General features: G+C 37.7%; 1 protein-coding gene across 2 annotated transcripts in view; it reads left to right on the forward strand.

The window, feature by feature from the left end:
- Positions 1-14,325, forward strand: part of MAP3K3 (mitogen-activated protein kinase kinase kinase 3) — a 112,766-nt gene that overhangs the window by 17,049 nt on the left and 81,392 nt on the right. The window contains exons 2-3 of one of the 2 annotated variants that reach the window (XM_069076250.1): positions 9,687-9,808; positions 11,530-11,622. In XM_069076250.1, coding sequence (XP_068932351.1) covers positions 9,687-9,808; positions 11,530-11,622 — 215 coding nt within the window. Of the gene's footprint in view, positions 1-9,686; positions 9,809-11,529; positions 11,623-14,325 lie in introns of those variants that run through there. The other variant, XM_069076251.1, reaches the window with a different exon arrangement.

The raw sequence follows: 14,325 nt of genomic DNA on the forward strand, positions 1-14,325 counted from the left end.
CCCTAAGAAAAAACACCAGGACCAGATGGATTTATAAGTGAATTCTACTAAATTCTGATACTACATAAACTGTTTGAAAAACTGGGTGAAAAAGGAATCCTAGCAAATTCCTTTTATGGCATAAATATGATCATGACACTTAAACTAGGGAGAGTCAAAACAGAGAAAGAAAACAATAATCCAGTTTCCCTAATGAGTATTTGGTGCAAAAATGTAAATAATATACTAGAAGAAGATTATAGCAATATATCACAAAGACTGCAAGCTATGATACACTGTACCAGGAATGTAAGATTGGTTCAGTAGTTGAAAACTATGGATATAATTGACCATATTAATAACAAAAAAAATTTATTTTAATAGATGCAGAAAAAATCTTTTTTCCAAATACAACATCCATTCTTATTTAAAAAACAAAACAGAAAGCATAGAAATAAACTGAACTTTTCTTAAATTATGAGTAGTGTCTATCTAAAACCAAGAACAAACATATACTTAGAATGGGGATAAATTAAAACTGTTTCCATTAAGATCAAGAGTGAAGCAAGGATGTCCATTATCTCCATTACTATTTTGTATTGTATTAGAAATGCTAGCTATATGGGTGGCTAGGTGGCCCTGGAGTCAAGAGGACCTGAGTTTGATTCCAGCCTCAGACACTTAACACACACACACACACACACACACACACACACAAATTAGCCATATAACCTTGGGCAAGTTACTTAACCCCAATTGCCCTCCAAAAATAAATAAAATAAAATGCTAGCTATAGCAACAATATTAGAAAAAAGAAATTGAAGAAATAAACATAGATACTAATGAAACAAAACTATTATGCTGTGCAGATAATATGATGGTTTACATAGTGAGTCCTAGAGAATCAACTAAAAAACTAGTTGAAACAATTTTGGCAAAGTTGCAGGATATAAAATAAACCCATATGACTTATCTGCCTTTCTGTACATTACCAGCAAAATTCAGCAGGAAGATAGAAGAGAAATTCCATTTAAAATAAATATAGAGAATATAAAATACTTGGGAGTCTTACCTGACAAAATATACGTACAAGAAATATATGAACATAGTTATAAAACATTCTTTACATCAATAGACAGACGTAAATAATTGGAGAAATATTAATTGCTCATGTATAGGCCAAGCCAATGGAATAAAAGTGACAATGCTACCTGAATATATTCAGTGCCACACCTGTCAGACTATCAAAGAATTAATTTATAGAGCTTGAAAAAAAATAAAAAAATTCATCTAGAAAAATAAAGGGTCAGAAATATCAAGGGAATTGATGAAAAAAAAAGGAGGAAGGAAAGGGACCTAGTAGTACTAGATTTCAAACTATCTGATAAAAACTGTTGGGAAAACTAAAAAGTAATCTGGCAGAAACTAGGCATAGACCAGCATCTCATACCTTCTACTAAAATGAGCTCAAAATGGGTACATGATTTGGATATAATGAGTGATATATAGTGGAACGTTGAAGAAATCACCTGTCAGATCTGTGGATAAGGAAATAGTACATGATCAAATAAGAGATAGAAAAGTTTATAGGAGGTAAAATGGATAATTTTGATTACATAAAATTAATAAGTTTTTTCACAAACAAAACCAATGTTGCCAAAAATTTGAAGAAAAACAGGAAACTGGGGGAAAAAACTTGCATCAGGTTTCTTGGATAAAGGTCTCATTTCTCAAATATATAGGGAACTGAGTCAAAGTAAGAGCCATTCCCCAATTGATAAATGGTCAAGGAATATGAATATTCAGAAGAAGAAATCCAATCTATCAGTAGTCATATGAAAAAATGCTCTAAGTAACTAATAATTAGATAAATGCAAATTAAAAACAATTTTGAGGTACTATCTCACACCTATCAGATTAGCTAAAATGACAAATGCAGGAGGAGATATGGGAAAACAGGTATACTAATACCAGTCTTTACTGTTGGTGGAGCTATGAGCTATTCCAACTATTCTGGAAAGCAGTTTGGAAGAATGCCCCCAAAGATATTAATCTGTGCATACCTTTTTAACCAGCAGTACTGCTCATAGGGGCTATACCCCAAGAAGATCAGAGAAAGAGGAAAGGGACCTCCATATGTACAAAAAATATTTATAGCAGCTTTTTGTAGTGGCAAAAAATTGGAAACTGAGGGGATGCCCATCAATTGGGAAATAGCTGAGTAAGATATGGTATTGTTTTTCATTCATATCTGACTCCTTGTGACCTCATTTGGGTTTTCTTGTCAAAGGTACTAGAATGGTTTGCCATTTCCTTCTCCAATTCATTTTACAGATGAGGAACTGAGGTAAACAGGGTGAATTGATTTGCCCAAGGTCACACAACTAGTACGCATCTAAAGTCATATTTGAACTTAGAAAGATGAGTCTTCCTGACTCCAGGCCTGGCACTCTCTATCTGCTGTAACACCTAGCTGCCCCAAGTCATTGTATGTGCTTTCCAGGCTCTTACTTTGGTCATGGCTCTCAGGCAGTCCAATAATTTTTAAATTATCTCTCCTGGATCTATTTTCCAGGTCAGTGGTTTTTCCCATGAGATATTTCACATTGCCTTCTATTCTTTCATTTGTTTGGATCTGTTTAACAGCATCTTGATTTCTCATAAAGTCATTAGCTTCCATTTGCTCCAATCTAATTCTGAAGCAATGATTCTCCTCAGTGAGCTTTTGAGATTCTTTTTCCATCTGGCAAATTCGACTTTTTAAGGCATTCTTCTCCTCATTGCCTTTTTGAGCCTCCTTTGCCATTTGAGTCAGTCTGTTTTTTAAGGTATTATTTTCTTCAGTCAGGCTGTTGACTCTCATTTCATAATTTTCTTGCATTGTTCTCATTTCTCTTCCCAATTTTTCCTCCACTTCTCTTATCTGCTTCTTAAGGTCCTCTATGGCCTGTAACCAGCTTGTATTTTCCTTTGAAGCTTTTGGTGCAGGAGTTCTGACTTCACTGTTTTCCTCCTGTTCCATGCCTTGCTCCTTCTTATCCCCAAAATAGGAGTGTAATGTTGGAATCTTCTGTCTACTTCGTTTCCTTTGCCTGCTCATTTTGCCACTCAATGATTTGACTTTTGGGCTTTTTGCCACAGTAACTCTGCCACCAGACAGGGGAGTTTTCGTTCCAAACGCTGGGGTTTTCTCAGCTGCCGGAGGTATTAGATGGGTGCCCTCTCTAAGGTCTCCACACGCTCTGGCAAGCTGGACACACACCCCAGGACCTCCACCCTAGACTGCAATCCAGATCCAAGCAGGTTAAAGCAAGAGCGATTTGACTGGTGCTTGGTCCCCCTACACTCTGCAGGCCAGGATCTGAAGCCGCCACGTGGCACTGGCAGGCTGTGCTGGCGTCTCAATGGTTTCTCGCTCAGGGGGTAAAAGCCACGCACTCCCACTTCCTGGGTCCCAAAGTCCAGACTGCACTGGCCTCTCACCTTGTCCTTCGCATCTATGTATTGATAAATCTGGAAACGGCCACAGCTGCTGCTGATCTGGAGTCCCTCTGGCTGGCGGCTGATCAGGCCCGCCCTGGGGCTAAAGCCTCGGCGTGGTGCTGGGCTCGGCTCCCAGAGTGCTGCGCTGGCCGATTCCTGCCGGCCTGCCAGGCTGTCCTCAGCGGGAGGTTAGCTTCTCTGTGTCATTTTGTGGGTTCTGCAGCTCCAAAGTTTGTTTAGAGTCCCCTTTTTACATGGATTGGGGAGGGTGGAAGCCGTAGCTGCGGGAAGGTCGTGCTTCTACTCCGCCATCTTGGCTCTGCCCCCCAAGTCATTGTATGTGAAAGTAATAGAGTACTATTGTGTTATGAGAAATGATGAAGGAGATCATTTCAGAAAAGTCTTGCAAGACTTATGTGATCTGATGAAAAGTGACTTGAGCAGAACCAGAAGAATTTACACAGTAACCACAAAATTATCAAAGATTTAGTGATTTATTGATACAGTGATCCACCACAATTCCAAAGGATTCATGATAAAATATACTATCTGCTTCCAGATAGAGAACTGATGGACTCAGAATACAAATTGAAGAATATTTTATTCTCTTTCTTTTTGAAACATGGCTAATGTGGGAATGTTATACATGATTTCATATGTGTAATGAATATTGTATTTCTTGCCTTCTCAGTGGGTGGAGAAGGGTGGAAGGAGGGAGAGAACTTGTAACTGGGGAAGTGGGGGAAGAATAAAAATATCTCAGTGTTAAAAAAATAAAAAGTAGGCTTATATCCCAAAGAGATAAAAGAGAGTGAGGATTCATATGTATAAAAATATTCAGGGGCGGCTAGGTGGCAGTGAATATAGCACCGGCCCTGGAGTCAGGAGGACCTGAGTTCAAATGTGGCCTCAGACACTTAACACAAAAACTAGCTGTGTGACCTTGGGCAAGTCGCTTAACCCCAAATTGCCCTCCAAAAAGCAAAAAAAAAAAGAAAGAAAATATTCATAGCAGCAGTTTTGTTGTGGCAAAAGAGCTGGAAATAAAATGGGTTTCCATTGATTCAGGAATGTCTGAACAAATTATTATATATGAATGTAATGATTTTATTACATTGTAAGAAATGACAAAATGGACAGCTTCAGAGAAACCTGGAAGGACTTGTATGAACTAATGTAAAGTGAGCAGAACTAGGAGAACAATTTATTAGTGACTACAACATTGCAAATAAAATAATTCTGAGAGGAAGAACTCTGATCAGTGTAATGACCAGTTGAGACTCAGAAAATTGATGATTTTTTTTTTTGCCTTTTGGAGGGCAATTGGGGTTAAAGTAACTTACCCAAAGTTACATGGCTCGTTTTTTTTTTATGTGGGTATTAAGTGTCTGAGGCTGGAACCAAACTTGGGTCCTCCTAACTCTGGGGCCGGCACTTTACTCACTGCACCACCTAGCCACCCACTGATGAATATTTTCTACCTTTTGGCTGAGAGCATGGTGCAGAATGAGACATACGTTTTTAGACGTGGTTAATATGTGTATGTGTGCTATGTAACAGTGCTTTTTTTGTTATAAGGGATTTTATTCTTTTTGAGGGGGATAGTTATGGAGAGGACTGGGGAGTTAAGGAGCCTGGTAAAGTGATACTAAAATAAAGAAAGATGTCAATGAATCATTATACTATAAATGAGAGCACAAGGAAGTTCTGAAGGAGGCAGATAAAGTCAGTTTTGAAACTACTGTGTTAAATTGAAATAAACGAAAAACTCTAAAGCTAGGCCTAATAGAGATTTATGGTTTTATATATAGCCTTATTTTTCTGTTCTCCCTTATATATAGAAATATTCATGTTTGTCAGATTTGTAGTAATGAAAAGGAAAAAAGTGGCAGATATTTTACAATATCTTAACTATCTAGTAAGATGAAATTCAGGCAAGATAAATGTAAAGTCTTACATTTAGATTAAATACTGGCTTTATAAGTACAAGGGAAAAGATTCGTGGCTAGACAATAGTTATCAGAAAAAAAGATCTGGAAAACAGCAAAATCAGTGTTAGTCAGGTGTGTGATGTGGTAGCCAATAAAAGTCTTGGGCAACAGTAAGAGAAACATAGTTTCTAGGAACTAAGAAGTGCTCATTCTAAGAGCACAGCTCTGGAGTCGGAGGATCTTCAGTGATGCTTGCTGTCTTATGTGACCTTGGGCAAGGTTCAACTCCTAGAACCTGGATTTTCTCATCTTGCAAATGAGGTAGTTGGACTAGATGGCCTTTGAGGCCCTTTCCAGCTCTAGATCTATGATCTTTTGATCTTTCCCTGGTCAGATCATATCTGGAATATTGTAATCATTTTGGGACAGCACAGGTGGGGAAAGAAATTGGTAAATTGGAGAGTATCCAAAGGGGGCAGCCAAGATGAGTCTGTGTCATTTGAGCAAAACTGAAGAAATTTAGGCTTTTATATTGCAGATAAGAAGAATTGGAGGCACATGATTATTTTCAAGTATTTGATGGTCATAGGGTTAGACTCATACTGTTTGGCCCCACAGGACAAAAAAAAGCAGTAATGAGTGGAAGATACAGAGAGGTAAATTTGGGCTTGAGGTCAGGGAAAAAAGCTTCCTACTAATTAAATCTTTAAAAAAATTGAATTGCTCTCTTGGCAGGTAGTGGGTTTCTCCTCCTTGGAGTTATTCAAATAGAGAGGCTGTATTATGATTTCCCAAGCATATTATAGTAGGAATTCCTTTGATTTGTGGGTTGGATTATATGGCCACTGAGGTGCCTTCCAACACTGAAATTCTGTGGTTCTGCCACTTTCCCTACCAGTTTCCCTATCACCACTGATAGCACCACTTTCCATCCTGTGTCTTAAATCCTGAAGTATTCTTTTTGATCTTTTCCTTCTATTTGCTACTTCTAGCTTCAATGCAGCAACCCTTGCCTTACCTATGGTTAAATCACCAGTAGCTTTTTCTTCTCACTTCTATATCATACATGAAATATCTCCAGTCAGAGTTGATTGCCAAACATGTCAATCAATCATCTTATGTTCCTGAGATCCCACTAATGGTAACCAGTGACTAATGAATCAAGTAAAAATTCCTGAATATTTGAACTTCGTAGTGTTATACCAAATTCCCTTTCTCAACTGTCCTCCTCATCTCTGCTGGTATCCAAAACTTGCTAAAGACACACCTGGTTTTCTTCCTTGTTTAATCTTCCCTTCTCTTTTTCCTCAAATCCTTAAGCTACAGCAGACCAACCTACCTACTCAAATTCTGTATTTAATAGATCTGTAACAAGGTAGCTAATCCTGGATTTACCTACTACCTTATATGTTCCTTGTATCACATATACTTCAGTGCTTTCTTATGCTTCCTATTCAGTTTGAATTCAGTTTATCATACTGTTCAGTTTGAATACACAGACTGTAATTTTTTTCTCTATTCCCACTATGAGATTATGAATTCCTTGTGAACCTGTTTCCCTATCTGTAAAATGAATGATAGCTATTGTACTTCTCTCTTAGGGTTATTGTGAGAATCATAAGAGATATGTATATATCTCTTTTCAATATATAAAGCACCTTTCAAATCTAAGATGCCATATATATGATACTTATCAGTATTATAAGGTATTCCTTAAGCCCTTTTTTCTTTTTAAAATGACGTCTCTATGAATCATGTTAAGATAACAAACCAAGAAGAAATGTCTAAAATAGGCAGCTCCTTTACTTCTCTTCTTATCTGATTTCTCAGTTAGCATAGGATCCTGACTCTGCAAGAAATGAATATGGCTTTGGCTTGATACCAGTACCTATCCTATGACTCTACATTAGTGATATCAATTGTTTCTTATTCAGGAGATGGTGCCAAACCATTCCTAAAAGAAAGAGGATGCTTTATACTAGAACTTTCAAAAAAAAATTCAATCATTAACTGAGGCCAGGATCCAATAAACTTTCTGGAAATAAAATTTGGCAGCTTGTTAACCAGCTCCTATAACTGTACCCTTTTCTACAAAATAAAAGATGATTTATTCATTTGCATTTTTCTTTTGTTTGTGGAATTGAGAGTAAAGACACCTAAGTGAGATATACATACATACACACCTATACAAATATACACACTCACACATATACATACATACACATACACATATACATATGTAGGTATATGATTTAGTCTCTGAAAGCAATCTAGTCAGTTGCTGAAGACCTTTGACCTGAAACTACTTTGCAAAGTACTATTGATCTTTTAATTGCCAAATCTCATGGTATTTTCCCAGTCCCCATCCTACTTGACCTCTCAGCTGCATTTGATTCTGATAATCACTCTCTCTTTGGGGATTTTGTGATATTGTACTCCTTCTCCCACCAATTTGACCATTCTTTGATCATTCCTCTGTCTCCTGTGCTGGCATATCTTTTATATCTTGACCCCTGTCTGTCCCTCAGGGTTCTGTCTTGGGCCCTCTTCTCTCTCTACACTCTCTTAATTACTTCATCAGTTCCATGTGTTTAATTTTCAACTCTGTGCAGAGGGCTCAGAGATGAATATCCAGCTCTGGTTTCTACCTTAAATTTCAGTCTCTCAGTTTTACATCACCAGCCTTCTATTGAATATTTAAAATTGGATGTCCTAGAAACATCTCAAACATAGTATGTCCAAAATAGAATTTAATATCCACCACCCCTGCCCCCCATCTCACTTCAACTACTTTCTCAAGATTGTTACTTTGGCATCATTCTTGACTCACTCTCTCTTAAACCATATTGTCCATTCAGTTGCCTCATCTTTGTGTTATGTCGCCAGCATCTCTTTCATCCAACTCCTTTTTTTTTTTTTTTTAAAGCGATTGGGGTTAAGTAACTTGCTCAAGGTTACACAGCCAGGTGTTTCTGGGTGGGTGCTAAGTGTCTCCAGTGCTCTTACTCACTGTGCTACCTGGCCGCCCCATCCAACTCCTTCTTAACATTCACACATCCGCAATTTTAGTTCAGGCTCACATCACTGCTTGCTTCAATTATTTCAATAACCTTCTAATTGGTCTCCCTGTGTCATCTTTCCTCCAGTCTGTCTTTCACAGAGTTGTCAAAGTAATTCTTCTGAAGTTCAGATATGATGATGTTACTTCCTGCTCAAGTAAACTCCAGTGGCTCCCTGTAGTTTCTAGTCTATGATCAAATAGAAACTCTTCTATTTTAGCTTGGATGATGCAGCATGGCAAAGCTGATAGAGAACTGGTTTTAGAACTAGGAAGACCTGGGTTATGTCTCTACTTTAACACGCATTAGTCGTGTGACCCTGAGCTAATTTGTTTAATCTCTCAGTGTTCTAGGTAATTTTCTAAGAATGTAAGTTACAGAGAAGGTGATAACCTGCATTGTATAGTAGGAACTTCCTTTGATTTGGAATCTTGTCTACTTGCTTAGTTTGGGTGTGCCTTATGTGATTCACCTGTCACTATAGCAAAGTGGAATAACATTTCTTTCCTATTCTTTTCTAGTGTTTCATCTGGCTGGGCTACCATAGTTCAGGAGTCTTATTATCAATCCCAAATTTGGTAATAAAGTTGAGAGAGAGCATGGTATGGTGGATAGAGAGTTGACTCAGAGTGTTCATGCTGTTTTAAAGAAAAGAGACCAAAAGTAAAGTCAGGAAGGCAGTGACAATGTATTTATTGGTTAGCAAGAAAAAACAATAGTACTACCATCTTCTTATTCTAAGAGGAGGGGATATAATTGGCTAGCTTTGTAAAAACAGTCTCTCTCCCTAGTAACTATCTGATCATTTGAAATGAACTCATCCTACTTGGAGTATATTTTGTTGCTGGATATGTCCCAGAGCCAGAATACTAATACTGGGTACTACTGTTGTGATATCCTCTGCTCCTCTGTTCCACATTTTGACTGGACTTTCCCTGTTTAAGCTTCCAAGGGACTCTGGCCCTGACCCTTTGCTTGTAAGCTTTTTTTTTTTTTCAGAATGAAGTAGGGAAGGAGATAAATCAGAAATTGAATTTGAGAGCCATCAGAATACAAACAAAATGAATGGTTTAAGTTTAGTTTCTCAGTTAATATAGCTTGACTTGGGTGCACCATATAGAAACAAGTTCATAGATCTTTTTTGGGCCACACAATGGCAAGCTGAATGTTTTCTACAAATGTCCTTGAGACCTGAAATTCAGTGCTTTATTCTCTATTTTTCTTTTTATTACAGATGAACAGGAGGCATTGAATTCAATCATGAACGATCTGGTGGCTCTCCAGATGGGCCGACGTCACAGGCTGCCTGGCTTTGAGACCATGAAGAACAAAGATACTGGCCACCCAAATAGACAGGTAGGTGTGGTCCTTGCAGAATTTGATGCCTTCTCTACAGCAAGTTTGCCTTTGAGGTGGGAAATGTATAATGAAGTCTAGAGTTTCTCTTTGCTTTGCTACTCTTGACTAGAGTGATAATTACCCATTTCTCTTCCCTCCCAACCCCTTACTCCTGGGCTGTTAAATGGTAAGTGATAATATCTGCCAGAAAAGTTTGTGTCTAAAACCTTTCAACCTTCAGGGCCCCCAATCATGAACCCTAAACATTGTGTCTCTTGACTCCCACAGCATCTTTCTTGTTTATCTGAGTGGATGAACAAAAAATGATCATACCTGACTTTCCAATTTGCTTTGTGGGTTAACTGGCAAATTGTTTATTCTAGATTGGCTTTCTTTCCAAATCAGAATGTATCCAGTCAAACTAGTTTATTTAAAATTTAATAATGACAACATGTAAAACTTAGGAAGTTAAATTTCCTGCCTAAACATATATTTTAAAATCTTATTTAATATACTTTTTCCATTATCCTTACCATTTTCTCCCTTTTCCTCTATTAGGATAATTGAAAATTGACTTGTTTTTTAGAAAAAGCTCCTGTTATTTCAGAAACATTTAACCCTAAGTGGTGATTAAAGCTCCATGTTCACCTCCAGTGTCTTTTGGCTATTACCTAGACACTTTCTGCCATAGAAAAGCAGTAGTGAGGAAGATGTCTTCCCCTACAGGGCAGGTCATATGTATGCCAGATAATCACCTGTTCCTTCAACAGATATGTAAGTTCAATAAGTGTTGAATAAAGATTTAATTAACTTTAGAAGATTCCCTCAGACTTTTTCAGGAGTGCTTTTGGCTTCTAGTTTGGATAGGCACAGGATGTAAATCACCTTCTCTTAGAGGACTGTTGAATATAATGTCTCCACAGTATTTTCTAGCTTTAGGAATATTAGGTAATCCAGAATCCCATTTGCCCAGTTAAGTATATATCTTGATAGGGGTGATTAGTTATGATGTGATTTTATTTTCTTTTTTCTTTTTGAGTTTCTTTGGGACTAGAACTTACTTTTGTACTCTTTTTCCAAACCATCATAGTCATACTCTCCATACTGTCTAATTGTTTGGGAATCTCTCCTTTTATGACTGGCAGGTCATTCAAAGTACCAATTGGAAGGAATATTTTGCCAGAATAAATCTCAATTCTCAGACTTATCCTTTTCTGATATCAAATGTTTGGTGCAATGCTATCCAGATACTGTCCTTCTAGATAGATGAAATTAAATGGGAAGCAGCTATTTAATGGAAAATAAAAGCTTTCTTGAGTTCGAAGGGCCAGAGTTATTTTAGAATTTGGGTATAAGAAGACCTGGGTGCCCCAGGGAGGAAGAAGAACACATTTTAAGAAATGCATGTGATTAGAGCTAAGAAATCTTTATGAGGCAAGCCCTGATCTAGCTTTACTAGGTCAGAGAGACATGCTAGGTTTTTTTTCTTCTTCTTCTCCATCAAGCTGGGTAAAGTCATTGGTTGTTTTTTCAGCTGCTTGTGAAGGCAGAAGGTCAGTAAAAAGACTGACTGATCCTGGTGATTCCTGAGGAAAAGACATAATTAGGAAATAACCCTACTTCATGGTCTTAGCTGAGAGGCACCACAGTTTTTCTATATTACACTTTGTATTTAATTTAGTTTACTTCATCTTATGGAAGATACAATTGTATTAACAATGGTTTTTTTGTTTTTAAAGAAAAAACATAACAGCAGCAGCTCAGCCCACTTGAACAGCCCCACAATAACAACAAGCCCATGTGCAGGGGCCAGTGAAGAAAAGAAAATTTCGGTAAGAAACTGTATTTCACTTTAAACTGAAATGAATTTTTATAAAATGTCTGTGTTATGATATTAAGGTTAGAAGAGTGATGAATTGATTTCCTCAGTTGAGTACTTTTTTTTTTTCTTTTTGGAGGGCAATTGGGGTTAATTACACAGCTAGTTTTTTTGTGTGTGTTAAGTGTCTGAGGCCAGAACTGAACTCGGGTCCTCCCGACTCTGGGGCCAGCGCTTTACTCACTGCACCACCTAGCCGCCCCAATTGAGTACTTTTTAAGGCTGATGAAGTTAGATTACTTACATCCTGTTTTTGAAGATAACATCTCACTTTGATGTTATTCAGTTATGTTGTTGTTGAGTTGTTTCAGTTGTGTCTAACTCTTCATGACCCCATTTGAAGTTTTCTTGGCAAAGAAATTGGAGCAGTTTGCCATTTCCTTCTCCAGCTCATTTTCAGACGTGTAACTGAGACAGATAGGGTTCAGTGACATGTCCAAGGTCACACAGTTAGTAAGTATCTGAGGCCAAATTTTAGCTCAGTTTCTCCTGACCCTAGGCCCAGTGCTCCATCATGCCACATAGCTGTCCTATTCAGTTATACATTCTCTAAAATTGTTACTGAATTTAAGGAAACTAGTTAACTGGTGGAGGGAGACTAGAAATTTTAAAAGGGAAGTGTATTTATTTTGTATATTTGATGTATTTTTTTTTTCACAAGTCATATTCCAACACCTTGTGGTTTGGAGGTGACTTTGTGTTCTCCAAATTATGCCAGTGGAAGACAAGCTCTGGAAAGTTCTGTTATGCTAGAAAGACTTTTAGTGTAGTTCCTACAATAAAGGGAATCTGCTTTCCTAGAAGCAGCCTAGTTAGTTATGAAGCAGGTTGTCATCAGTAGGCTTAGCTTTTTGATGATGAATTTCTTGGCCACAGTAACCCATCAAACAAAGAAAAATACAGAGTAGTCTTTAGTTTAAAAAAAAGTACAAAATGGTCCTTCCATTTCTGAATTGACAATAGAAAAGTATCAGAAAAGGGGCAGAAGATACCAAGAGTTAGACAGTTTTTAGACAGTTCACAAACTTTAACTTAGCTATTAGTGTAATAAATGTGGAAATCATTGTCCAATAACCAATGAGTAGGCCTACTAATGGAAGAAATGAAATTAATCACAACATTCTTGCTATAAATTAAACCAGCTAAATGGTGGCAGCTAAATGAACTGATAAATCACAGGTACTCCTTGAAGAGGGAAATAAGAGAATTGGTAAAGTGGATTTAACCGTGGTCTCATGGGCAACAAGTAATATCATTTCATGGAACTGATCATCTCATATTGCATTGCTCATAAGTGTTTGCAAAAAGCCCACTGTGAAACTCATTGTTATGTACCAGTATCATGGATGGTGAAGCAATAGAAAAATTCTACTAAGATTTCAGTGAGATCTTCCATATTAAATTATCACATAATTTGATTCTTGGTGACTTCATTATAAAGGCAGAAAACAATGAGAATGGCAAGAAATATGTTGGAAAATATGGATTAGGAAAACATAAGGAGAGAGGCCAAAGATCTGTACTAGGTATTAGACATAGGGAACACCAAATAATCTCACAATGAAACTGATTATATTTTATTTATTTATTTATTTTTTTTTAAACATTTGGTTTTAAAACTTTGAATTAAAGATTCATTCCCTTCCTCCCTTGTCACCTACCCTTACTGGGAAGATAAGCAGTTCAATACAGGCTGTACATGTGTAGCTAATGCAAAACATTACCATAGTAGATATATTGTAGAAGATTGATTATATTTCCCTCCCTCCTATCCCATCTCCCACTTGATCTATTCTCTACTTCGGTCCTGTCCCTTTTCAAAAGTGTGTGCTTCCAACTTCCCTTCCCCCCAGCCTGCCCTCCCTTCCATCATCCCCCTTCTTATTCCCTTCCCCCCTACTCTCCTGTAGGGTGAGATACCCTATTTAGTGTGTATGTCATTCCCTCCTGTAGCAGCAAGCACCCCAGCGTTCCCAGGGTGGCTGCTAGCACAGGTTCTTGGATCTGCTTTGTTAAAGGAAAGCAACTCAAAATGCTTTAATCAGTCAGACATATATCGTTTACCTTGTTCAGGGGAAAAAGGTCAGCACCCCAAACTTCAAAGCATACAGGCAGAATTATCAAGACAGAAACAGATCAAGTAGACAGATTTCCAAACTGTCCAACCATTACATCCATACCAAATCAGCATCTGGGTTTTTCAAAGCCGGGGGACTCTCAACAACAGCTTCCCAGAATTCAGATCAAATCACAGAACACTTCTCAAAGTGAGTCCCAAAACAAAGCTACACATCAGGGCTTATATAGCCTTCTCCTGGCTCAGAGAATGTAACAACCTTATTGACCCACTGGCCAATCAAAAAGTATCTACTGAAAAACAAGCCTCCCTCCCCAGGCTTCAGGTGCACTTTAGCCTAGGGGCAGGGAAGATCTTCCAAATTTGCATTCCCATTACACCTCCCTGAGCCAAATTCAGTGAGTATAAGGTTGACCCATTCCCTTTTGCCTTCCTGTTCTTCCCCTCCATTGTACCCATTTTCTCTTGCCTCTTCTATATGACAAAGTTTGCCACATTCTGTCTCTCCCTATCTCCTCTCATTATATTCCTCTCTTACCTCTTAATTTCACCTTTTCAGTATCATCCCTTCCTATTAAA

This window comes from Petaurus breviceps, unplaced genomic scaffold, assembly GCF_028583685.1.
Source record: "Petaurus breviceps papuanus isolate PSGF00001 unplaced genomic scaffold, PetGlider_PUasm1.0 90925, whole genome shotgun sequence".
NCBI classification, from domain to species: Eukaryota; Metazoa; Chordata; class Mammalia; order Diprotodontia; family Petauridae; genus Petaurus; species Petaurus breviceps.